At 46.3% G+C, this 27983-nt stretch overlaps 1 protein-coding gene across 1 annotated transcript in view; it reads left to right on the forward strand.

Moving 5' to 3' along the window:
• Positions 1-27983, forward strand: part of PLEKHA2 (pleckstrin homology domain containing A2) — a 100890-nt gene that overhangs the window by 46309 nt on the left and 26598 nt on the right. The window contains 4 exon segments of the mRNA XM_040414749.1: positions 10560-10691; positions 11152-11304; positions 17929-17997; positions 18378-18448. Coding sequence (XP_040270683.1) covers positions 10560-10691; positions 11152-11304; positions 17929-17997; positions 18378-18448 — 425 coding nt within the window.

The following is a 27983-nucleotide window of genomic DNA, read 5'->3' on the forward strand; positions in this document are numbered from 1 at the left end:
ATAAATGCACAATTTTAGGTTTGGACACTGTTTAAAAAGAGATTCTTAGGTCACACACTTCTTTAAAGGTGATAGCTACATCTTAATGAAGGTAATAACAAAAGGGTTAAATAATCACTTCAATGAGGGTGTTAGCTACACCTCAATGAAGGACAAAACAACTTCTACACTCCTACAAAAATGTTTATCCTCTTACCTGTTGGAAAGGTACATTATGTAATCTGTAGTGAAGGTAATCTTACCAGTGACTGTATTTGTTATAGCCTCCCTCCTGATCCTTAGCTGTGTCATGTGACCAACACTCTGACTCTCCAACTGACCAGGACAGGAAGTCACTTACTTCTCTATTCACTCCTGTGAGACTGACATTGAGGCTCCCATAGGAACACATAGAGAAACTGAATTCCTCTCAACACATAAGATGCTGCGTTATTTGAAAAGTCAGAGTCCTGGTCACATGACACAGCTGAGGATTAGAAGGGAGGTTATAGCTCACAAATACAGTCACTGGTAAGAAGATTATCTTCACTACATTTTACATCTGGAAATTTTCTAACAGGTCAGAGAATAAACATTTGTGTGGGAGTGCTACTTTAATTAGGGTAATAGCAATACTTCATTTAATGGTTAAATCTTCACTTTAAGGAGGGTGTTAGCTACACCTCAGTGAAGGACAAAACAATTTCTACACTTTAAAGAAGGTAATAAAAGCAGTCCTTTAAGGGTTAAAATTAATTCTTCACTTTAATGAGGATTAATAATATAAGGTTATTAAATATAACAATTGTATATCACTGATTGAGTGGGTATCATCTGGCGACACATCAGCTGGGGAAATCTTTTTTACCGAGTGGGCCAGCATCTAAGTCGTGAGAACACCGATTTGTCACGGAACCATGAACCAGACGTACAACAAGAGATAAGTGAAAATAAGAAGGCTTTATTGAAAATAAAGCTGTAAAGCAAAAGTCCAAACGGATGGTGAAACCGAGCAGAGTCTTTGCGAAGCCAGAGGTCAGGAACCAGAAGGGTAGTCAGACGAAGCCAGGATCAGGAACCAGCAGGGTAGTCAGACGAAGCCAGGATCAGGAACCAGCAGGGTAGTCAGACGAAGCCAGGATCAGGAACCAGCAGGGTAGTCAGACGAAGCCAGGATCAGGAACCAGAAGCAGCAGCAGTCTTAGAAGCATGTGAACACAAGAGGACCAAGCAAGGAACTGAAGCCACAGACCTCCTATATATATGAGCTAGGCATCCAGCTCCTCCCAGGGGAAGGAGGAGCCGCAGGGTGGAAGGCTACAAGAAACCCAGAAACCAAGATGGCCGCCAGCACATGTCAAACGAAGGAGAGCAGCAAGCAGGTAAGACCATGACAGTACCTCCCCCTCAAGGGCCCCTCCTCCGCGGAGCACAAAACGGTTTCTGAGGGAAGCGTGCGTGGAAGGCTCGGAGCAAGGCAGGAGCATGGACATCTGCGGAGGGAACCCAGGAACGCTCCTCTGGACCATAACCACGCCAATGGACCAAAAACTGCAACCGACCGCGGACCAGGCGTGAGTCCAGGATATTGCTCACCTCATATTCCTCACGATTGCCCACTTGGACCGGACGAGGCCGAGGAACCGAGGAAGTGAAACGATTACACACCAGTGGCTTCAACAGGGAGACATGAAACACGTTGGAGATCCGCATGCCAGGAGGAAGCGCAAGGGCATAGGCTACCGGGTTTACCCTGCGAAGCACTCGGAAGGGACCAACAAAGCGAGGCGCCAGCTTGGGAGTGGGCACTCGAAGGTTGAGGTTGCGGGTGGACAACCATACACGGTCTCCGACCTGGTAGGAAGGAGCAGGCGCTCGTCTGCGATCAGCCTGGAGTCTCTGGCGCTGCGCAGAGACCTCAAGGGACTTCTGGATCTGTACCCAAGAAGCACGTAGGACGGAAAGGTGATCCTCCACAGCCGGAATATCCTGGGGAGAGAATACCTCCGGTAACACGGCAGGTTGGAACCCATAATTGGCCATGAAGGGAGACGTCCCAGAGGAAGAGTTCACCGCCGTGTTCCTGGCAAAATCAGCCCAAGGCAGGAGGTCAACCCAATTGTCTTGGTGATCGGAGACATAGCAACGAAGGAATTGCTCCAAGGCCTGATTGGATCGTTCTGCGGCCCCATTGGACTGAGGGTGGTAGGCCGAGGAGAAGGAGAGATGAATCCCCAACTGGGAGCAAAAGGCGCGCCAGAACCTGGACACAAACTGACTCCCCCGATCCGACACAATCTCCTTAGGCAAACCGTGCAACCGGAAGACCTCCCTGGCAAAAATCGTGGCCAACTCTTGTGCAGAGGGTAACTTCTTGAGAGGAACACAGTGGCACATTTTGGAAAACCGATCCACAATCATGAGAATGACCGTATGGCCTCGGGATGCAGGGAGGTCCACAATGAAATCCATCCCCAGGTGTGACCATGGGCGCTCCCCGGTGGCTATGGGTTGCAGAAGGCCCAACGGAAGGTGCCGAGGGGACTTACTCTGGGCACAAACGGAGCATGCCGCTACATATGCGGCGATGTCGGAACGTAGGGAAGGCCACCAGAACAGACGTGAAACAGCCCAGGACAGCTGATTCTTTCCAGGATGCCCCGCGGTCTTGGAGTTATGGTAGGTTCGCAACAACCGAGTGCGCAACTCCTCAGGCACAAAACATCTGCCGTTGGGTCTCCCAGAGGGAGCACCAGATTGAGCCGCCAAAATCTGCTCACCCAGGGGAGAGGTCAGGCTGGTGCGAATGGCGGCCAGGATCTGATTCGGAGGTATGACCGAAGTCGGAATCGACTCCTCCCTGGACAGCTCGGAGTACTGCCGTGATAAGGCAACCGCCCTGATGTTCTTGGAACCGGGTAGGTAGGAGACCACGTAATTAAAACGTGACAAGAACAGAGCCCATCTGGCCTGACGTGGTGTCAATCTCTTGGCCTCAGAAAGGTAGGTCAGATTCTTGTGGTCCGTCAGGATGAGAACCGGAACCACCGAACCCTCGAGCAAGTGCCTCCATTCTTTAAGGGCCTGCACGATGGCCAATAACTCCCTGTCACCAATCTGATAGTTGCACTCCGCGGAAGACAGTTTCCGGGAGTAAAACCCACAAGGAAGCAGAGGACCCTCTGGTGTTCTACGCTGAGACAGAAGGGCGCCTACTCCCGTCTCAGACGCGTCCACCTCGAGGACAAAGGGCAACCCAGGGTTGGGATGCGACAGAATCGGAGCCGACACAAAGGCGGACTTTAGGGCCTCAAAAGCTCGGATGGCCTCGAGCGGCCAGACCTGGGAATTACTGCCCTTCCTGGTCAGATCCGTGAGAGGCTTGGCCAGCATGGAAAAGTCCCTGATGAACTTCCGATAATAATTGGCGAAGCCCAAAAAGCGCTGCAGGGAACGAAGACCACTGGGCTGGGGCCACTGTAAGACAGCCGAAACCTTCTCAGGATCCATGGAGAACCCCTCAGCGGAAATGATGTAACCTAAGAAGGTTACCTGGGATCGGTGAAATTCGCATTTCTCAAGCTTACCGAACAGCTTGTTCTCTCGTAACCGTTGCAACACTCGTCTGACATCCAGAATGTGGGCCTCCATGGATTCAGAATATACCAAGATGTCATCCAAATAGACTACCACACACTGCTGCAACAGGTCACGGAAAACATCGTTGATGAATTCCTGAAAGACTGCGGGCGCATTGCACAACCCAAAGGGCATAACCAAGGATTCGTAATGACCGGTCCTGGTGTTAAACGCGGTCTTCCACTCATCGCCCGCCTTGATCCTTACCAGGTTATATGCCGCCCTCAGGTCGAGTTTGGTAAAGACCGTGGCCCCTTTAAGGCGATCCAACAGCTCGGAAATCAAGGGTATCGGGTAAGCGTTCTTGATCGTGATGCGATTGAGACCCCTGTAATCGATGCAAGGCCTCAACTCACCGCCCTTCTTTTTCACAAAGAAAAATCCAGCCCCTGCCGGGGACGAAGATTTGCGAATGTGTCCGCGTGAAAGCGCCTCCCTCACGTACTCCTCCATGGCCTCATTCTCCGCTACCGACAGTGGGTAGACTTTGCCACGAGGAGGAACGGCACCAGCTTGTAACTCTATGGCACAATCGTATGGGCGGTGCGGAGGTAGGGCAACCGCGCGCACCTTATCGAATACATCCCGGTACTCCTCGTATTCAGGAGGCAACAGAGAGTCCGAGGAAGTACACAGCAACTTGACAGACCCATGGATGCAACTAGCCCCACACTGCGGTGACCACGAGAGGATCTCGACCGATCTCCAATCGAAAGTCGGATTATGCTTCTGGAGCCAGGGGTACCCCAAGACCACCGAGTAGTGTGGAGACGAAATAACCTGGAGGCAGACCGACTCTCTGTGAACGGCACCAATGGCTATCCCCACTGGAAGGGTCTCATGAGTCACGTGTGGCGGCAGAAGGGGTCTGCCGTCTATCGCCTCAAGAGCCAGTGGGGAACCTCGAGCCTGCAGAGGAATGGAATTGGCGGCAGCGAACACACTATCAATGAACAAACCACCAGCACCAGAGTCCACCAACGCCTGGGTCGTCACCGAGCCCCCGACCCAGGAGAGGACAACAGTGATCAGTGGTTTGTCAACACGGGAAACCGGGGACGAGGAGACTCCACCCAAGATCTGCCCCCGACAGGATCTCAGGGTACGAGCGTTTCCCGGACGGTTCGGACATGCCAACCGAAAATGCCCACCGAGACCACAGTACATGCATCGGCCCTCGCGTCTCCGGAGTGCCCTCTCCCCCTCGGACAGGCGAGCAAACCCCAGCTGCATGGGTTCACCCCCAGACAAGTCATCCCCAGGAGGCGTGGGAGGAGAGGGAGGCACGGGTGGGACAGCAAACGTAGGCACCAATCTGTTAGAAGACCTCCGCAGGTTCTCCTTAAAGGAATGTCTCTCCCTGAGTCTGGTGTCAATCAAAATCAGGAAAGAAATAAGAGACTCAAGCTCAACTGGTAGGTCCTTAGCTGCAACCTCATCCTTCAAGGCATGAGAGAAAGCAGCGACCAGAGCCTCATTATTCCAGCCCACCTCTGCTGCCAGGGTGCGAAACTCAATGGCGTATTCAGCTACGGATCGTGAACCCTGTCTGATGGACATAAGGAGCTTCGCAGCAGAGGCAGCACGAGCTGGCACATCGAATACCTTCCGAAGAGAAGCAACAAAACCGGAAAACTCGGCAACCACCGGATTGTTGTTCTCCCATAAAGGGCTGGCCCAGGCCAAGGCCTTGTCCGAGAGCAGCGAGATCAAGAAGCCCACCTTTGATCTCTCAGTAGGAAAGGCATGTGGCAGCAACTCGAAATAAATGCCCACCTGGTTAAGGAAACCTCGGCACTGAGTTGGCTCTCCCCCAAAGCGCTGTGGAAGAGGGGCAGAACCGGTCATACCCCGAAACACCGCAGGCGCAACAACAGGTGTCGGGGTAGACTCTGGCGCAACAACCGGAGCGGCAGTAGGAGCGAGCCCAGGAGCGACAACCGACCCATCGGCAACGGGAGCGAAATGAGCCGTGCGTTCAAGCAGGGTTTGCAACGCCACAGCGAACCGACCCAACAGGTGATCCTGCTGATCAAGTCTGGCAACCAGCGTGGGTAGCGAGGATGGCCCTGTACCGTCAGAATTCATGGCTTGGTCCTAATGTCACGGAACCATGAACCAGACGTACAACAAGAGATAAGTGAAAATAAGAAGGCTTTATTGAAAATAAAGCTGTAAAGCAAAAGTCCAAACGGATGGTGAAACCGAGCAGAGTCTTTGCGAAGCCAGAGGTCAGGAACCAGAAGGGTAGTCAGACGAAGCCAGGATCAGGAACCAGCAGGGTAGTCAGACGAAGCCAGGATCAGGAACCAGCAGGGTAGTCAGACGAAGCCAGGATCAGGAACCAGCAGGGTAGTCAGACGAAGCCAGGATCAGGAACCAGAAGCAGCAGCAGTCTTAGAAGCATGTGAACACAAGAGGACCAAGCAAGGAACTGAAGCCACAGACCTCCTATATATATGAGCTAGGCATCCAGCTCCTCCCAGGGGAAGGAGGAGCCGCAGGGTGGAAGGCTACAAGAAACCCAGAAACCAAGATGGCCGCCAGCACATGTCAAACGAAGGAGAGCAGCAAGCAGGTAAGACCATGACACGATTTGATCCTACATGAGTCGTCCCTCTGTAGGTGAGCTTCTTCTTTGACCACGCCTTGAAAAGCCCCAGCTCTTATACCATATTAAACAAAGAGCTAAGCAACCTAATTCTGCAACTAGCACAGATATATTCTGCAGGTCATTACGTATGTGTTGTTCATTTTGTTCACAAGACTATCACCAGACACAGATGGGTATACGCCCAGATAATACCCGTTCTTGTTCACAGCACACAAGGTTATGTTTTATAAAAATAAATAAAAAAATAATATATACAGTACAGACCAAAAGTTTGGACACACCTTCTCATTCAAAGAGTTTTCTTTATTTTCATGACTATGAAAATTGTAGATTCACACTGAGGGCATCAAAACTATGAATTAACACATACGAATTATATACATAACAAACAAGTGTGAAACAACTGGAAATATGTCATATTCTAGGTTCTTCAAAGTAGCCACCTTTTGCTTTGATTACTGCTTTGCACACTCTTGGCATTCTCTTGATGAGCTTCAAGAGGTAGTCTCCTGAAATGGTTTTCACTTCACAGGTGTGCCCTGTCAGGTTTAATAAGTGGGATTTCTTGCCTTATAAATGGGGTTGGGACCATCAGTGGCGTTGAGGAGAAGTCAGGTGGATACACAGCTGATAGTCCTACTGAATAGACTGTTAGAATTTGTATTATGGCAAGAAAAAAGCAGCTAAGTAAAGAAAAACGAGTGGCCATCATTACTTTAAGAAATAAAGGTCAGTCAGTCAGCCGAAAAATTGGGAAAACTTTGAAGGAGAGTGATGGGGTGCTGCGCCAGATGGCCTGGCCTCCAGTCACCGGACCTGAACCCAATCGAGATGGTTTGGGGTGAGCTGGACCGCAGAGTGAAGGCAAAAGGGCCAACAAGTGCTAAGCATCTCTGGGAACGCCTTCAAGACTGTTGGAAGACCATTTCATGGGACTACCTCTTGAAGCTCATCAAGAGAATGCCAAGAGTGTGCAAAGCAGTAATCAAAGCAAAAGGTGGCTACTTTGAAGAACCTAGAATATGACATATTTTCAGTTTTTTCACACTTGTTTGGTATGTATATAATTCCACATGTGTTAATTCATAGTTTTGATGCCTTCATAGTCATGAAAATAAAGAAAACTCTTTGAATGAGAAGGTGTGTCCAAACTTTTGGTCTGTACTGTATATAAAACTTACGGAACATAGCGTTATATGTTAGTCAGATATGAATACTGAATACAAAAATGCTGGCTATACAATTACATAGCAGCATAGTAACATAGTTTAAAATGGCAGAAAAAAGACATCTGTCCATCCAGTTCAGCCTGTTATCCTGCAAGTTGATCCAGAGGAATGCAAAAAAATAACTGTGCGGTAGAAGCCAATTTTCCTCATTGTAGGGGAAAAAAATTCCTTCCCGACTCCAATCAGGCAATCTGAATAACTCCCTAGATCAAAGACCCCTCTCTAGTAGCTATAGCCTGTAATATTATTACACTCCAGAAATACATCCAGGCCCCTCTTGAATTCCTTTATTGTACTTACCATCACCACCTCCTCAGGCAGAGAGCTCCATAGTCTCACTGCTCTTACCGTAAAGAATCCTCTTCTATGTTTGTGTACAAACCTTCTTTCCTCCAGACGCAGAGGATGTCCCCTCGTCACAGTCACAGTCCTGGGGATAAATCCGGCCTTGGTCAAGAGACAAAAATGATACATACTGAATGCAGTGAGTGCACTAAGGGTCATTCTAGTATGAAATGAATACTGAATACAAAATGGAGTCTAAATGATCATATATAATTATTCACATATTAGTAGCATTAGAATTTTAGCAAACCAGAATTTAGGCTCTGGCTTGGGCTTGCCAATTCAGATAAGAGACGGAATGTCAACAGTATAAATACTGTGCTCTCAGGTACTGTGTCCTTTTATCATCACTTAAATGTTAAAGCAGCCACTGTTGTCTTGCTTACTCTGCCAGGTGGTCCAGACGCGCCTCTCACTGTCTTCTTCCCAGCCGAACCAGCCTATGCGTCTGCTATCCTTCCACGCAGCCTCTTTGCCTCAAGGCCTCGCATCCCGTGCCCATAATGCTCCCTCCAGTTCTTAAAGGTTCAGGGTGCACATTCTAATCTTCACCATCCAATGGCTGGAAACCCTGGGGTGCTTAATGCACCTTCCCCTGTGTTGGGGGTGCCTGAGCAATAGATTCTATAGCTTGCTAGTTCTGTGCAAAAGTGTGCTGTATTCTCTTATCAGCCCATGTACCGACTTTCTGGCTATAGACCATCCGCTGCCTGACCTGACCTGTGCCTGACCTCTTTATTGACCCTTTGCTGCCTGCTCTAACTTTGGCTTGTACCATGATTTTGCCTGCCCCACATTGGTGTCTCTGACCCCTGTGGGTCAGCTGTCAATCACACAGAGACTACTCCAGAGGTAGTAGCCTGGTGGTTCCCCTGCAATGAAGTCCAGATCCCTGTATATGGGTTAAAGCAGGGATGCCCAACCAGCGGCCCTCCAGCTGTTGCAAAACTACAACTCCCAGCATGCCCAGACAGTCAACAGCTATCAGCCTACAGCAGGGCATGGTGGGAGTTGTAGTTTTACAACAGCTGGAGGGCCACAGGTTGAGCATCGCTGGGTTAAAGGATGTATACTAGGCGACTACCAGGAAAACACCTTTAGGTTTAGCCCAAAGCCAAATCTCTTGGTTGACACAGTGGTTCCACACCCACTTCCATAACCATACACCTGACATATGCAAGAGAAAGTAAAGTAATAGATAAAACGGGGGCTTTGATCTGAATAAACAGAGATTAATTAATATGAGGACGTTGGAGGCAGACAAGCTGCGGGGCATATGGTCCTCTCCACACTACACATGATAGAGCTAATTATACTGTGAGAAATGGGCCACGGTCCAGGATTTTGTAACCGCTGTCTGGAATAGGAAGCCGGTCATGCATGATTAACACATCTTTGTCTAAATGGAGCTTATGAAGCATGCCAATGTGCCAAAGGCAAAGTCACTCATAGGTTTCCAACAATGCGATCATTGCTTTGTGTAAGGACTTTTCACCTGCCCATTGTTTTGTAGACAATGCTACACGTGACTTCTATGGAAGTAACTGAGGTATGTGTGGTCTGCTCCATCTGTCCACATGAAGGCCTATCTTGTACTCAAATTGGGCAAAATCTGTTAGGGCTGCCCCTTGGACAGTGCCGGTCTTATAGAAAATGGGCAGCAAGCAAAGTAGGGTTAACCTAGCTGCTATTTTAGACAATTGTTCTTGTAATTTTAGCTCACCAAATAATTCTATGCTGCCTAATAGTGCCAAGATAATACTGAAATGTAAACCACACAGCAAGCAAAGTAGGGTTTGCCTATTTGCCATTTAATTTTTATTTTTTTGTAATTCAGCCAACATAAAACTATTATACCGCCATATAGTGCCATAATAATACTGCCATATGCAGTCCACCAAATAATAAACAGTCAATATACTTCTACGGTGAAATTTTCTAATAATACTGTAGTACCCCAGACCTGAGGTATCTGCAATTGCTTAATCTTTTATGGGTAATATAATGTGATGATATGCCATTTATTCCAGCAGGGGAGGTAATAGTTGACAGGAACAGGGCTAACCATCCTGTTCCTCCCCTCTTGGTAGGAGTGGGCTGGTCCAGCTTCCTGTCAGAAGGGGGAGTTCCAGCCTAGTGAGGAAGAGAGGAGAGTGACTTCCTGTTTAGATAGTGAAGAAGTGAGGAAGCACATATCAGAGCTCCCACTCCCAGGAACTGGCTCTTATTTCCCTGTGAGACCAACACTCCAGAGGGAAACTCAGGAACCAGATATAAGTATTCTCCTGTGAGAACAACACTCTTGCCTCAAGAAAACTCTTCAGAGACTAGACAGCAGAGCGATCAGTGAAATACAGCTTTACATACACTGCTGCAAGGTGAGGGACAACAGCTCAGACACCACCACCTACCTAAACCATCCCTAGGCCAGACTAACATTAAGTCTGTACTACAGTGGACACCTCGCTGCAATACCCCCCTATACCGCTAAATAATGCTGGAGTTTCTGTACTTGGGTTAACCCTAGAAAATTAGGGGCATGGGCAATTGACCCTGAAATCAGCCCTACCTGTAGACCCAGTGTTTTTATAATATTCAGGTTTCCTATTATTCATGTAATAAAGTATTTTGAAGTGACAACCAGTCTTAACACAAATCAGTCTCAAAAATCTGGTAGTCAGAATGTGGCATGTCAATGTTCAAGTGATCCTTTTTTGTCCGGTTCATCTAAGAAGGACTGTGTTGTTCTTCAGGTACCCAGGCCAGGTTCAGCTCAGACGCCTGAAATAGGATCTACTGGATCTGGATCTCAGGAGAAGATGGCACAAACTGCGTACAAGACGGAGATCATCGGTGGAGTAGTTGTCCAGACTCCCATTAGTCAGGTGACTTTTATTGACAGAAAAAAAAATCTAATAGCTAGGAGATCTTTTTAGAGTTACGCTAAACTCATTGCAGGGTAAATGTAGCTCTGGCGCTCATTGAAGAGACTCAGCAGTGTACGGAGACCTATTCTTTGGCAATGCTTCATGGGAGCCATGTGTGCAAATGAGCTCATATCCCCTGAAACAGTGCTGTCTACAGATGGATCTCAGGCTTGGCTGATAAAAGCTAATTTGCTTAGGGTAAAGGTAGTATTACAAGGTGCCCTTTCCAATGAATAGGTGACCATGTCATGTATGGTTGTGTTGAGTCCACCACAGCAGAGGCTGGTCCTCCCGGCTCTGACTTCCCAAGGACTCCTACCGATCACAATGGCTGCTTATAGTGTTGTAGTACATGATACAGATGCCATATTTCTTCTGTTATCAGCATTAATTTACCTTATCATTCTTGTGTTCTCAGAATGGAAGCCAATGCCCAGAGGTCATCCAGCATGAAGCGCCCCCTCACAACATGCTGCGCCGCAGCCATAGCCTCATGCCCCAATTTGTTCACCAACCTTCATCATCTGTTTGTGCTTTGAAGAGTGGATATTGCGTCAAGCAAGGAAATATGGTAAAGACGTCTCCTGCCATCATACAGTATATGCCACTGACTACCCCCCTACTCTGCTCTGTTTAGGTTCTATAGATGCAGAGGTGTCGTTAGGCTTTCCAACACCAGGGGCAAGGATTCAGCATGGCGTCACCCGCACTTGCCACTCAAATTTACATAGAGTGCAAATTTAAGCGGCGTGCGCGGCAAATTTGTTTTACACTAAGCCACTCCTCTAGCTCCAACCTAATACATAAGTAACCTCACCCAGTCCCACTTACCTAATAAAATGTATCATAGGATACACTGCGGTACCAATGCACCTTGCAATAAATGAAAGAACCAACTGGTCCTACCTCATCCAGGGTTTCACTGGCGTGTCGGAGTGATGTCCGCTGGATCCGGAACAAGGTCCCTATGGTGACAGACCAAAAAGAAAAACCACATAAACAGGAGATGGTGACTGTGCCTGTTAAATCACGAGCAGGGGGCGCTGTGCTGCCCTGGAAGACAGAGCCATCTCAATGTATAACAAGATCATCTAGGGCATTGCTTTCCCCTTAGTGCTACCACACCATACTAATGCCCACATTGTGACCCTCACAGTAGTAATATCCACATTGTGCCCCTCACAGTACTAATGCCCATGTTTTGTCCCCTCATGGTAGTTGTGCTCACATTGTGTCTACTTCACAGTAGTAATATCCACATTGTGCCCCTCATAACACTAATGTACATGTTCTGCCCCTTCACTGTAGTTATGCCTACACTGTGCCCAGCAGAAATGCCCAAATGGAGCCCTTTCACTGCAATTTTGCCCACATTATGTTCCCTCTAAGTAGTTATGTCCTCCTCCTTGTGGCCCCTTCACAGTAGTAATGCCACCTTTGTGCCCCCTCACTGCTGGCTGTGCAGGAGGAGTTTTTTTGGGAGCACTGTTTGATGCTGATTTTTCGCAATTAATGGTGGCATTATTTCAGCACTCTATGGGTTATTATTTTTGTACTATGTACAAGTACTGTTATTTAGCACTAATGTATATTGTAGTATTATTTTACCACTTTATTGCGGTATGATGCGGCCACTTAAAATATTTTTGGACTTTATGGTGATGATACGGTATTCTGGTACTGTGTGGCAGCTATTTTGCGAGTACTATGTGATACTGATATTTAGCATAGTATGGCGGCATTATTTCCGCACTCTATGACAATATAATATGGATACTCCAGTCTATAATATTACTATTTAGTCCTGTATATTGGTATTATTTGGCAGCGTAAGGCAGTATAGTGTGGGCCGGTAATCTGTAGTCGATGTGCCATTCTCCTCTAGAGACACCTCGAATTCCGGTGGACGGCACGCTCGTAGGAAGTGAAAGTGAGCGAGCTGGGTACAATTATTATTTTGAAAGACTGTACTGTGCCGCTTGATTAATCAGCTCAGCAATGTTGTTAATATAAATTAATGAATGTTAAATAGCGGTTGTAGTTTCCAAGGCCGCATTCCTTTACCAACTTATCATTAAGATGGAGAATATATAATTACTGTACATACGCGCAGAGAATACATGGTGTTTGACAGCATACACAAGTACACCAACATCGTAAAGAAAAAGACCTGGAGCGCCTGTCCACATGATCCTCCCGATCAACTTGCAGGGTAACAGGCTGAACTGGACGGACGGATGTCTTTTTATCATCCTTATAAACTATGTTACTATATGTTAATCTTCTGCTGCTATGCAAAATGTTATAAAATGAACATGGAATTCTGAGTTTATATTTTGATCAACTTTAACTCAGCAGCCCTACAGCCCCCCTGCTGCCAGGCTAAGCTAGGTTTGCCACCTTTCCAAACAAGGGCCGTGGGCTCCATCAAATGGAACGCATTGACTATAAGGCCTCATGCATACGACCATATCCGTTTTGTAGTCCACAAACCGGGGATCCGCAAGATACGGATACCGTCCGTGCGCCATGCTTGTTTTATTGCGGACCTGTTGAGCCCATAGACCGCATTTTACTGGTCAGAATAGGACATGTTTTATAATTTGTGGAACAGACATACGGATGCAGACAGAACACGGACGTACATAATACATGGGAAAAATACTCCAGAGGTTTTTAGCCATAGAATATCTTCCATTTACTAGTACTGAGCCCTATAGCTCAATGGTTAGAGCCTTTGCCTTCAATGCAGAAGGTTGTTGGTTCAATTCCTGGCAATTAAAAAATTGAGACTGAAGTTACATACACAGGGGTATCTCCAGGCATACTGATAGTGCTTGGGAATACCCCTCCACCGTTATACAATGTAAGGCACTGTGCACTGGTAAACTGTTAGGAGACCACAGCTGATCGGTTAGGGGGGGCCGGGAGTCGGCCCCTGAGGATAGGCTATCAATATCCAAACCTTGGACATCCCCTTTAATGTTTCATGACATTGATATACTTTTGTCTGATCCACTCTCGATATACAGTACAGACCAAAAGTTTGGACACACCTTCTCATTCAAAGAGTTTTCTTTATTTTCATGACTATGAAAATTGTAGATTCACACTGAAGGCATCAAAACTATGAATTAACACATGTGGAATTATATACATAACAAACAAGTGTGAAACAACTGAAAATATGTCATATTCTAGGTTCTTCAAAGTAGCCACCTTTTGCTTTGATTACTGCTTTGCACACTCTTGGCATTCTCTTGATGAGCTTCAAGAGGTAGTCCCCTGAAATGGTTTTTACTTCACAGGTGTGCCCTGTCAGGTTTAATAAGTGGGATTTCTTGCCTTATAAATGGGGTTGGGACCATCAGTGGCGTTGAGGAGAAGTCAGGTGGATACACAGCTGATAGTCCTACTGAATAGACTGTTAGAATTTGTATTATGGCAAGAAAAAAGCAGCTAAGTAAAGAAAAACGAGTGGCCATCATTACTTTAAGAAATGAAGGTCAGTCAGTCAGCCGAAAAATTGGGAAAACTTTGAAAGTAAGGGCTGTTTGACCATGAAGGAGAGTGATGGGGTGCTGCGCCAGATGACCTGGCCTCCACAGTCACCGGACCTGAACCCAATCGAGATGGTTTGGGGTGAGCTGGACCGCAGAGTGAAGGCAAAAGGGCCAACAAGTGCTAAGCATCTCTGGGAACTCCTTCAAGACTGTTGGAAGACCATTTCAGGGGACTACCTCTTGAAGTTCATCAAGAGAATGCCAAGAGTGTGCAAAGCAGTAATCAAAGCAAAAGGTGGCTACTTTTAAGAACCTACAATATGACATATTTTCAGTTGTTTCACACTTGTTTGTTATGTATATAATCCCACATGTGTTAATTCATAGTTTTGATGCCTTCAGTGTGAATCTACAATTTTCATAGTCACGAAAATAAAGAAAACTCTTTGAATGAGAAGGTGTGTCCAAACTTTTAGTCTGTACTGTATGTATAAAAATCTTACTCCATTTTCCCCCTCAGTTCACATGTACTTCCCAGTAAAGCGCTGATCCTCGCTTTTCCACTATATATACCTGTACATGATGTACAGCGTCATCCGGGCCCTAATTAAAGGAGCACACTGTAATTAAAAATTAAAGAGGTCTTATTTACATTGGAATGTTAATGACACCCTGTGGGTGATTATAGCTGCTGAAATATTCCATTCATTAGTTCTGGTGCTGAGGGCGAGCAGCCAGGTATTTTCAGTGACACCGCCCTGCTGCTCAGGTGAGTGTGCGGTCATGAGATCAGATGAATGTGGCTCTTCAAAGCTCATGGGTGCCACTTACCTGCAGATGGGGGTGGCAGTCAGGCAGTGCAACGCATGGGAACTGTTAAAGCAGCCATACTGATAAGGGCTTAAAGAGGTTGTCCCATTACTACAACTTATTCCCCATCCACAGGGTAGGGGATAAATGTCTGATCGTCAGGGGTCAAACCTCTGGGACCCATGCCCGCCTGTCTGAACGGAGCGGCGCTCACATATTCTTCCTGCCACTCCATTCAACTATATGGGACTTTCGGAGATAGCGCTTGTACTTGGCTATCTCCAACAGAGTTGAATGAAGTGTTCAAATGGGGAGCATGGCTCCATGATTAATGGGTGCCCCAGCGGTTGGAGGTCACACTTCCATTCCAGCTTTGACCGGAAGGAGGAAAAAGGAGCTTGGCATGAAGAGCGCTGGTGACAGATGACTTTTTTTTATTCCTGCTCCCTACCTGACCATATTGAAAGAGGTTCACGGTCTTTGAGGACCCCTATAAGGCTGGATTCACCCCTGCTTACAGGAGCTAAGGGTGCTTCAGGGCCAAAGCAAGGATTACGGGAGAAATGTGTGGGTAACCCTTCTTGCAAAATTATAGTGGCATACTGTGTCTAAATGATCTTACCCTATAGCAGTGATGGCTAACCTCCGGCACTCCTGCTGTGGTGAAACCACGACTCCCAGCATGCTCCATTCATTTCTATGGAGTTCTCAGAACAGCCAAGTAAGTGTACATCTTGGGAGTTGTAGTTATACCACAGCTGGCGTTTCCGGAAGTTAGCCATCACGGCCCTATAGTGTTAAATTTCACAAATTCGTACTTCTCACATAATACTGCCACATAATACCTGACACAAAAAAGTACCAACTGATGCCCAAGTATCTCAGAGTCTGAATAATACCAAAGATGGTCATTAGAGCTGGTTAGTGTGGAGCTGGTGGCAGAAACCCAATCCCCTCGGCAATACATCATTGTGCCACCATGTCTAGAGGAGACCTGAGCTTCACCCTTCATCTCTCCTCCTTGACCATCTCGAATGGAAGACACTACACAATGGCGAGGAGTGCTGTAGCTATTGCAGCCCTATATAGCAGGCAGCGTTGTATTCTGTGGGGGTGTAGATATGATATATATGTCTCATCAGAGTCAGGGACGAGTGTCGGTTGTGGTTTCTGACGGGGTGTGTCTGATGTCACACCTTTCCTGTCTTTGGTTTTTGTGGTTAATAGGCTGAATTCGATACAAAGCTGGTACTGTGAAAGGAAAGAGATGAGATCCGCTGCCCTGTGTATGGCAGAGGTGTGAGAGACGTTACTGTGCCAAAAATAAATGGAGAGGTGTCACCGTGCCGTAAGTAACGGGAGAGTTGTCCCTGCGTCAGACAGCACGTTGGCACCTCTCAGTAATAACTATCTCAGTTTAGAGTGTATGCCACAGTAACGCCTGTTGAAGATAACTATAAGTGGCCCATGGAAGGTGCAAGATTTTAGGCTCTAATTTAAAGCTCCCAATGCAGTTCATAACAAGGAACCCACCTACCATGTGCCATTTATAATACTGGTTAAGGGGTTATCCAACCCCTATAATGACCCCCCTAATGCCCAGGCCCCTCATATAGGTTATACTTACCTGCTCCCCGGTACCTGCGTCACTTCTGATCCCCGCACAGCCACTGCTGCATCTCCCTATCACGCGGATCAAAACATCTGGCGACTGGGGGAGGAGCCAATAGCAGGTCACGACAGGGACAAGCCTCCCTAGCGTCACCCGCGATGCTAGGAAGGCTTGTCCCCACCGCGGCCTGCTATTGGCTGCCAGCCAAACCCCCCCATCGCCAGATCCGAAGCGACGCGGGTGTCGGGGAGTGGGGTAAGTATAACCTATATGAGGGGCCTGGGCATTGGAGGGGTCATTATAGGGGTTGGATAACCCCTTTAAAGGGGTATACCCATCTGGGATATTTATGGCCTATTGATAGGATGCTCCTTGAATGTTCGATGGGTGCAGGTCCCACCTCTGGGAGCTGCTCCTAGCTCATGAATGGGGTCCTGAATTAAATGGAGAGCAAGCTGCGCATGTGCGGCCACCCTCCATTCACTGCTGTGGGACTGGAAATACAGGTAGCCAAGCCCTGGCGCAGCTGTCTTCGAAAGTCCCATGGTATCTATATGCCATAAATGTCCCACACGGGAATACCCCTTTAAGTGCCAAAGAGGCCTTTGGAGTCTACCCCTTCACCGTCACAGCAGAATTCTACATTTAGGTTTGAAAATGAATAAAGAAGAAAAAAATGATATGACCAGCATAGCACAAAGCATTTTAGAAGTCACTTACTATTTTATGTACATTTAACCTGCAAAATTAAATGGAGCTTTGCTTTAAGGCTACTTTCACACTAGGGTTTTAGTTTTCCGGTATTGAGATCCGTCATAGCGGCTCAATACTGGGAAAAAAACGCTTCAGTTTTGTCCTCATTCATTGTCAATGGGGACACAACTGAACAGAACAGAACGGAGCGCTCCAAAATGCATTCCGTTCCATTTAGTTGCGTTCCCAGACCAGAGAGCAAACCGCAGCATGTTGTATTTTGCTTTCCGTCCTGGGATGCGGAGCAAGACGGAACCGGCATGACCCCCAATGCAAGTCAATGGGGACGGAACCGTTTTCTCTGACACAATCTGACACAATAGAAAACGGATCCGTCCTCCATTGACTTTCATAACGGGTGCAGACGGTTGTATTATCAGTAACAAGCGTTTTTTCTGAACCCTGCCGGATCCAGCAAAAACGCTAGTGTGAAAGTAGCCTAAAATTTGAGATTGGGATGGAAGATGTAAAATGGAAAGCTTTCATAGCTACTTTGTTTCGTCTTTTTGTTTTACAGAGGAAAAACTGGAAAAGAAGATTCTTTGTCTTGAGCGCGTTTAATATTAGCTACTACAAATGTGAAACGGTGTGTCCTTTTTTCATTGTGGTTGAGAAAAACTTTGTGCAGAAGAGGCATACAGGAGATAATAAATGTTCCCCATGATCTTAGAATACAATGGCCCAGATTTATTAGAGTCTGTCTAAAAAGTGGTGCTAATTCGTGCAGTTTGGCGAAACTAGGGTTTCTCCAATTTTTTATTTTTTTGACTCACTGTAAAGGGGACGGACTTGGTAGAGAAGTGAGCCTGGCTTCATGAGAAAGGGGTGCACCATATTAGTCAATCGGCCCCAATTCTGATGCTGTCCTGGGGGAGGTGTGATCTTAGTTCCCGTTTTTTTTATTTTATTAGATACCTATACTCCAACGACCATTTCTAAAAAAAAAATTTCCTTTGTTTCCTTTAGGATCGGGAACCTCTGCGCTGTATACACCTTAGGGATATCTTGAAGACGCATGAATGTCTTGTTAAATCTGGGTAAGTAAAGACTATCTGATCATCTAAATATCAGCAGATTTCTGCCAGGGGTAGGACAGGTCAGAGCCCTGGCCTTTCCCCCAAACCTTCTGTTTCACATGCGCTAGCACCAGGGCCGTCTTTAACCCCTTAAGGACTCAGTCCTATTTCACCTTAAGAACTTGGCCATTTTTTGAATATCTGACCAGTATCACTTTATGTGTGAATAACTTTAAAACGCCTTTACTTACCCAGGCCGTTCTGAGATTGTTTTTTCGTCACATATTGTACTCCATGACACTGCTAAAATTGGGTCAAAAAATTAAATTTTTTTTGCATAAAAAAATACCAAATTTACCCAAAATTTGGAAAAATTTGCAAATGTCAAAGTTTCACTTTCTCTACTTCTGTAATACATAGTAATACCCCCCAAAATTATGATGACTTTACATTCCTCATATGTCTATTTTATGTTTGTATCATTTTGGGAATGCAATTTTATTTTTTGGGGATGTTGCATAGCTTAGAAGTTAAGAAGAAAATTTTGAAATTTTTCAGAAATTTTCCAAATCCCCCTTTTTATGGATCAGTCCAGGTCTGAAGTCACTTTGTGAGGCTTACGTAATAGAAACCACCCAACCAAATGACCCCATTTTAGAAACTACACCCCTCAAGGTATTCAAAACTGATTTTACAAACTTTGTTAACCCTTTAGGTCTTCCACAAGAGTTCATGGCAAATGGACATAAAATTTAAGAATTTCGATTTTTTGGAAAATTTTCCAATATAATCCATTTTTTCCAGGAATAAAGCAAGGGTTAACTGCCAAACAAAACTCAATATGGGTTGCCCTGATTCTTTAGTTTGCAGAAACACCCCATACGTGGTCCTAAACTACTGTTTGGCCAAACGGGAGGACATAGAAGGAGGGGAACGCCATATGCTTTTTGCAAGGCAGATTTTGCAGGACTGGTTTTGTTTATACCATGTTCCATTTCAAGCCCCCCGTTGCACCCCTAGAATAGAAATTCCAAAAAAGTGACTCCATCTAAGAAAGTACACCCCTCAAGGTATTCAAAACTGGGTTTACAAACTTTGTTAACCCTTTAGGTGTTCCACAAGAGTTAATGGCAGATGGAGAAACAATTTTAGAATTTGGATTTTTTGGAAAATTTTCCATTTTAATCCATTTTTTCCAGTAATAAAATAAGGGTTAACAGCTAAACAAAACTCAATATGGGTTGCCCTGATTCTGTAGTTTGTAGAAACACCCCATATGTGGTCCTAAACTACTGTTTGGCCAAACGGGAGGACATAGAAGGAGAGGAACGCCATATGGGTTTTGGAAGGCAGATTTTGCAGGACTGGTTTTGTTTATACCATGTCCCATTTCAAGCCCCCCATTGCATTTTTAGAATAGAAATTCTAAAAAAGTTACTCCATCTAAGAAAGTACACCCCTCAAGGTATTCAAAACTGGGTTTACAAACTTTGTTAACCCTTTAGGTGTTCCAAAGGAGTTAATGGCAGATGGAGAAACAATTTTAGAATTTCGAATTTGTGGAAAATTTTCCATTTTAATCCATTTTTTCCAGTAATAAAGTAAGGGTTAACTGCCAAACAAAACTCAATATGGGTTTCCCTGATTCTGTAGTTTGCATAAACACCCCATATGTGGTCCTAAACTACTGTTTGGCCAAACAGGAGGACATAGAAGGAGGGGAACGCCATATGGGTTTTGGAAGGCAGATTTTGCAGGACTGGTTTTGTTTATACCATGTCCCATTTGAAGCCCCCTGTTGCACCCCTAGAATAGAAATTCCAAAAAAGTTACTCCATCTAAGAAAGTACACCCCTCAAGGTATTCAAAACTGGGTTTACAAACTTTGTTAACCCTTTAAGTGTTCCAAAAGAGTTAATGGCAGATGGAGAAACAATTTTAGAATTTCAATTTTTTGGAAAATTTTCCATTTTAACCCTTACTTTATTACTGGAAAAAATGGGTTAACAGCCAAACAAAACTCAATATGGGTTGCCCTGATTGTGTAGTTTGCAGAAACACCCCATATGTAGTTGTAAACTACTATTTGGCTAAACGGCAGGACATAGAAGAAGGGGAACGCCATATGGTTTTTGGAAGGCAGATTTTGCTGTACTGGTTTATTTACACCATGTACCCTTTTCAAGCCCCTTGATGCACCCCTAGAGTAGAAACTCCATAAAAGTGACCCCATCTAGGAAACTACGGGATAAGGTGGTTGTTGTTTTGGGACTATTTTAGGGTAAATATGATTTTTGGTTGCTCTATATTACACTTTTTTGAGGCAAGGTAACAAAAAATTTAAATTCTACAATTGTTTCTACATTCGCCATTAAGTTTTGTGGAACACCTAAAGGGTTAACATAGTTTTTAAAGTAACTTTTAAATACCTTGAGGGTGTAGTTTCTTAGATGGGGTCACTTTTTTGGAGTTTCTAGTCTAGGCTACATCAGGGGGGCTTCTAATGGGACATGGTGTAAATAAACCAGTCCATCAAAATCTGCCTTCCAGAAATGATATGGCGTTCCCTTCGTTCTATGCCCTGCCGTGTGGCTATATAGCCATTTACGACCACATATGGGGTGTTTCTGCAAACTACAGAATCAGGGCAATAAATATTTAGTTTTGTTTGGCTGTTAACCCTTGTTTTATTACCGGAAAAAAAGGATTCAAATGGACATTTTGCCAAAAAATGGGTGTTTTGGCACCGTTTTTATTTTATATTTTTAACGCTGTTCATCCGAGGGATTTGGTCAAATGTTATTTTTATAGGGCAGATTCTTACGGACGCGGCGATACCTAATATGTCAACATTTTAAAATGTATTTTGATTTTACACTATATTATCATTTTAGGAACAAAAAAAAAATTATTTTTGTATCTCCATAGCCTGGGAGCTACAGTTTTTTTTTTTTGTTGGGCGACTATCTAATGTAGGGGCTCATTTTTTGCGGGATGAGATGGCGGTTTGATTTCCACTATTTGGGGGTGCGTGTGACTTTTTAATGGCTTGTTATTACACTTTTTGGGATCCAAGGTGACAATAAAAATGGCTTTTTTTTACATAGTTTTTATTAGATTTTTTTGACGGTGTTTATCGAGGGGCTAGTTTATGGGGTATTTTTATAGAGAAGATTTTTACGGACGCGGCGATGCCCAATATGTATGGCTCTCAGACTTTGGAGACACTAAGCAGGCATCCTGCAGCCCTCCAGATGTTGTAAAACTACAATTCCCACCGTGCCCTGATAGCTGTAGGTTGTCTGGGCATGCTGGGAGTTGTAGTTTTACAACATCTGGAGGGCTGCAGTTTGAGGATGCCAGCACTAAAACTAATATTTTTGGAAAAAAAAAATTGTTTCCGTGTCTCCAAAGTCTGAGAGCCATAGTTTTTTATGTTCTCTAGGGGACTGTTGGGGATTATAAAAATGTAGTACTCCATGGAAGTGTGATACTCCCTGAAGCAATCGATAACGCAGAGGCCCGGATGATCGGGGCACGTGTCACACTGAGTAGTGGTGTCCTTCCGTATCCCCCTCTTGTGACACACTCTGCATCTTTTTTGGGTTCGTCCCTTCTTTCCAGTATGGGGGACCACACCTGGAAAATGTTGGCCAGGGACGATCCGGGCACCTCCAATTCCCGAGGTACTCCGGCCTGCTCTTTCCCGGTCTGAAAAAATCAGGTCCTTGAGGACTGCCTCATAGAATTGGAGGAATGTCCCTGTGCTGCCAGCGCTTCGGGATAGTACAAAAGCGTACAAGGCAACCTGTACCAAGTAGACCGCAACTTTTTTGTACCATGCCTGGTTTTTGCGCATGGCATTATATGGCTTGAGGACTTGATCAGAGAGATCAACTCCTCCCATATACCCATTGTAGTCGACGATACAATCGGGCTTGAGGACCGTTGCTGCGGTAACCGTGGATTGTGGACAGTGTAAGGACATCCCTCTTGTCCTTATACCTGACCAGCAACAGGTTTCCACTGGTAAGGGCATGGGTCTCACCCCTGGGATAGGTACCTGGAGGGGGTGGGCAGGGAGGCCGCGCTGATTTTTCTGCACGGTCCCACAAGCGGACGTGGATCTGGCGGAGAGGGACCTGAACAAGGGAATGCTAGTATAAAAGTTATCCACGTACAGGTGGTAACCCTTATCTAGCAGTGGGTGCATAAGGTCCCACACGAGTTTCCCGGTAACACTCAGAGTGGGGGGACATTCTGGGGGTTCAATACGGGAATCTCGCCCCTCGTACACACGAAATTTGTAAGTGTACCCTGAGGTAATCTCACAAATTTTGTACATTTTCACGCCATACCTCGCCCGCTTAGTGGGAATGTATTGGCGGAAACTGAGTCTCCCCTTGAAAGCAACGAGAGACTCATCAACCGCGACCTCCCTTCTAGGTACGTAGGCCTGCGCAAATTTGGCCCCGGAATGATCGATGACCGGCCGTATCTTATACAGACGGTCATAGGCAGGATTACCTTGGGGGGGACATGCTGCATTATTTGCATAATGCAGGCATTTCCAGATGGCCTCCAACCGGGGGCGTGTCATGGCCATACTGTAGAGTGGGGTCTGGTAGAGGACGTCCCCACTCCAGTAATGCCTGACACTGGGTTTTTGCACTAGACCCATGTGCAGCACGAGGCCCCAAAACATCCTCATCTCGGCTGCACTGACCGGCGTCCAGCCATCGGGTCTAGCCAAAAAGGAGCCCGGGTGCTGAGCAACGAACTGTTGGGCGTACAGGTTCGTCTGCTCCACCATCATATTCACAAATGGGTCGCTGAAAAAAAAACTAAAAACGTCAATTTCAGTGAAGCCCACTGTGGGAATTGCCAACAAAATCCGGAATCTCGGGCTCAAAATCCACTGGGGGACACCAGCTAATTTCACCGGTAGGGGCACCGGTGGGCTTATTTGGTGGGCCGGGAAACCAGTACGAGCCCCAGGGCGGCTCGTACTGGTGTGGGCAACAGGGTCCCTAGCATGTGGGGCCGCTGGCTCCGCCTGGTGGCGTCTCCGCCGCCTTGGGGGCTCATCGTCATCAGATGATGATGAGGAGGATGCGGATGACAAGAGGAACGTGGGGTCATCCTCATCCTCACTGGGGCTCTCGGAGTCGGAGAGCATATGGGCATATGCCTCCTCCACCGAGAATATCCGGCGGGCCATGGGTATGTGTGTGTGAGTGTGTATGTACGTGCGTGTAAAACTTTATTATATGTGCGTGTGTGGGGGCACGGGTAGTTCACGTACTAAAAAGCTAAAGTCAAAAAAAAAAATGGACAAGTGTTAGAAAAAAAATAAAATTCAAACTTGCTGATCAGCGGTACAACGCTGATCAGCGGTGGGGCGGGCGATGCGCTAACAGTGGCCGTACGCAAAAAAAAAAAAAAAGTGTGGGGGGGGGGGGGGCTGGGGGGGACACAAGTTGCAGCACTCCTGGTGGGTCTAGGGTCTCACAGCTAAGTGCTGTGGACCCCAACCACCAGAAACACTGAATCAGTTAAAGTTGTTTTTTTTTTCTTCCCCCTAACTAACTCTCCCTTCTATCCCTGCCTAATCGTGCCTCTCCCTCACTGACCCTAACCTACCTGGAGGGTGATGGGTGCAGGAGGGTGATGGGTGCCGACGGGGGGGTTACAGGAGCTGGTGGAGAACGGTCCTCACAGTGCAGGAGCAGCAGCTATCACGGTCGGCGTGACTATCACATACGTGACACAAAGGGAGGGAACAAGGAAGGCCCTGCCCAAGTGAGAGGGAAGGTGGTGACCCCTGACTCACCTAGCGGCTGGCACCTGGCTGCCCTGACGTCCCTAGACGGGTTCCTCACCCGTACGCCAATCACGTGCCTAAAGCCCTGGCTTTCCCTAAGCTGAGCCCTAGATAGTGAACAGGGCGGTGGGAACACTAGTCCGCACCACTAGCTCTAAAGGAAAACACCAAGGGAAGGACAGACAATACAAACTTAACATATAATCCCAGGTGGGCGACAACAGGAGACAACAAGAAGCCCAACAGGGATCCGGAGGGTAGCACTCTGGAACGACAACCAGGATTCACAACTCCAGTGGGTCAGTATACAGTAGATGTCCAGGCAGGAAGCTCTATAACTGGCAACTAGAGAAGTGTGAGGGGAGAATATAAGGAGGTTGGGAGTGGCAGACAAGAAACAGCTGAGGAGGAGAAGCTACGGATCCCTGATTGAGACAAAAAGGATAGCAAGGCAAACACAGAAAACAATCACTAAGAAACAACGTGATCTTTAGATATAGAGCGCGCAGCCACCCGCTGCGACCTCCTGACCCCGGGTATAACGGAGTCAGACGTGGCTCTTGATACCCTCGTGACAGTACCCCCCCTTTCACGAGGGGCCTCCGGACACTCAGGACCAGGTCTCTCCGGATGAGAGGTATGGAAAGCCTGAATTAACCTGTTGGCGTTTACCTCTGACGCTGGAACCCACATTCTTTCCTCGGGACCGTAACCCCTCCAATGCACCAGATACTGAAGAGAGCGGCGGACCCGACGAGAATCAACAATTCTGGCTATTTGAAACTCCAGATTACCATCCACAATAACAGGAGGAGGTGGCAGTGGTGATGGTTCTAGAGGTGGAACATACTTCTTGAGTAACGATTTATGGAAGACGTTATGGATCTTAAAAGTCTGAGGTAGCTCCAGGCGAAAAGCCACAGGGTTAATAACGGCTACTATTTTATAAGGACCAATGAACCTAGGGCCCAGTTTCCAAGAGGGAACCTTCAACTTAATATTCCTAGTAGACAACCACACATAGTCATTCACCCCTAGGTCCGGACCTGGCGACCGTTTCTTATCGGCCATGCATTTATATTTACCACTCATCTTTTTCAAGTTAACTTGCACCTTCTGCCATACCGAAGAAAGAGATGAAGAAAACCTTTCCTCTTCGGGAACCCCAGAAGACCCCCCCTCTTTGAAAGTACAAAATTGGGGATGAAAACCGTATGCACCAAGGAATGGTGACTTGCCAGTGGACTCCTGATAATGATTATTTATGGCAAACTCAGCTAACGGTAAATATGATGACCACAACTCTTGGTTTTCAGACACAAAACACCTTAAATATGTTCCTAGGTTTTGGTTGGTACGCTCAGTCTGTCCATTCGACTGAGGATGGAAAGCTGAGGAAAAGGACAAGTGTACCCCCAAACGGGAACAAAAAGCTTTCCAAAACTTAGAAATAAACTGGGTTCCCCGATCTGAAACCACATCGGAAGGGACCCCGTGAAGCTTCACGATTTCACTGATAAACACCTGAGCAAGAGTTTTAGCATTAGAAAGTGCGGGTAGCGCAATAAAGTGTACCATTTTGCTAAACCTGTCTACTACTACCAAAATAACTGTTTTACCCGCAGACAACGGTAAGTCAGTGATGAAATCCATTGACAGATGTGTCCATGGCCTATTGGGGATAAAAAGAGGCAATAAAGACCCTGCTGGACGTGTATGAGAGACTTTCGCGCGTGCACAAGTAGAGCAAGTAGACACGAAATCCATTACATCCTGACGCAACCTTGGCCACCAAAAACGACGAGATAATAGCTCCAAGGTTGCTTTACTACCCAGGTGCCCAGCAAGTGCCGAATTATGATGTTCTTTTAATAATTCAAGACGCAGGTTTAACGGTACAAACAATTTCTCTGAGGGGCAAGAGGCCGGGGCGTCCCCCTGGGCCTCTAACACCTTTCCCTCTAGAACAGAGTGTACAGCAGAGACAACCACTCCTCTTTGTAAAATAGGTACCGGATCACTAGCATTACCCCCTCCAGGGAAACTACGAGATAACGCGTCTGCCTTGGTATTTTTTGCCCCAGGACGATAGGTGATTACAAAGTTAAATCTGGTAAAGAATAGCGACCACCTAGCTTGTCTAGGGGTGAGACGCTTAGCCGATTCTAGGTACAGAATGTTTTTGTGATCCGTAATCACCGTGACGGGGTGGATTGCTCCCTCTAAGAAGTGACGCCACTCTTCAAGCGCCAGCTTAATAGCCAACAGTTCCCTATTTCCAACATCATAGTTCTTCTCTGCAGAAGATAATTTTTTGGAAAAGAAAGCGCAAGGGCGCCATTTGCCAGGAGACGGACCCTGAGACAATACAGCCCCCACTCCCACCTCTGACGCATCTACCTCAACAATAAAAGGCTGGGAGACATCAGGTTGAATTAGAACAGGTGCCGAGGTAAACCTCTCTTTTAGAGAGGAAAATGCATTTTTAGCGGCGTCAGACCATTTAGAAAAATCAGTCCCCTTCCTAGTCATGTTGGTAAGGGGTTTAACGATCACTGAATAATTTTTAATGAACTTTCTATAGAAATTTGCGAAACCCAAAAACCGTTGTAGGGCTTTAAGGTTCTCAGGAAGATCCCAATCTAAAATTGCCTGGACCTTCCCAGGATCCATACGGAAACCTGAAGCAGATAATAGATATCCCAGGAACTGTATTTCCTGAACGGCGAAGACACATTTTTCAATTTTCGCATATAATTTATTCGTCCGTAGGACCTGCAGTACTTGCCTGACATGCACCTCATGTGTTTTCAGATCAGCCGAATAAATTAAGATATCATCTAGGTATATGACTACAAACCTGCCGATGAGATGACTAAAAATATCATTAACGAAATGTTGGAAGACAGCGGGGGCATTGGTCAGACCGAAAGGCATAACTAGATTTTCATAATGCCCCTCAGGGGTGTTAAAAGCTGTCTTCCACTCATCCCCTTCCCTGATACGAATCAGATTGTAGGCCCCCCTAAGATCAAGTTTGGAGAACCACCTAGCACCCGCAATCTGATTAAAAAGGTCAGGAATGAGAGGAAGAGGGTATGGGTCTCGGATGGTTATCTGGTTTAGCTCACGAAAATCTAGGCAAGGACGCAGGCCCCCATCTTTCTTTTTAACAAAGAAAAACCCTGCAGCCACGGGTGAAGAAGAGGGTCTGATGTGTCCCTTAGCCAGACTCTCAGAGATATAATCTTTCATGGCTTGTCTCTCGGGACCCGAAAGATTATACAACCTGGACTTGGGTAATTTTGCAACGGGAATCAGGTTAACCGGGCAATCATAAGGACGATGAGGTGGTAGCTTCTGACAACCCTTTTCAGAAAAAACGTCCTCAAAGTCCGAAATAAATGTAGGTAGGGAAGCTATGGAGGCGATTAAGCAATTGTTATTTAAGCAATTCTCTCTGCAATGCTCACTCCACTCCAACATCTCCCTGGCCTGCCAATCCACCACTGGATTGTGCGCTACCAACCAGGGAAGACCCAATACCACAGGAGAGGGAAGGCCCTCCAGAACGTAACATGAAAGACACTCATTATGGTGGTCCCCTACCCGAAGGTGTAAATTATGAACAATGTGGGTGAGGTTTCTCTGAGACAGAGGAGCCGAATCTATAGCGAATACGGGAATAGGTCTCTGCAGCGTACAGAGAGACAAACCCATAGTGCGGGCAAA

The sequence above is a fragment of the Bufo bufo genome, chromosome 1 (genome assembly GCF_905171765.1).
Source record: "Bufo bufo chromosome 1, aBufBuf1.1, whole genome shotgun sequence".
In the NCBI taxonomy this organism is placed as follows: domain Eukaryota; kingdom Metazoa; phylum Chordata; class Amphibia; order Anura; family Bufonidae; genus Bufo; species Bufo bufo.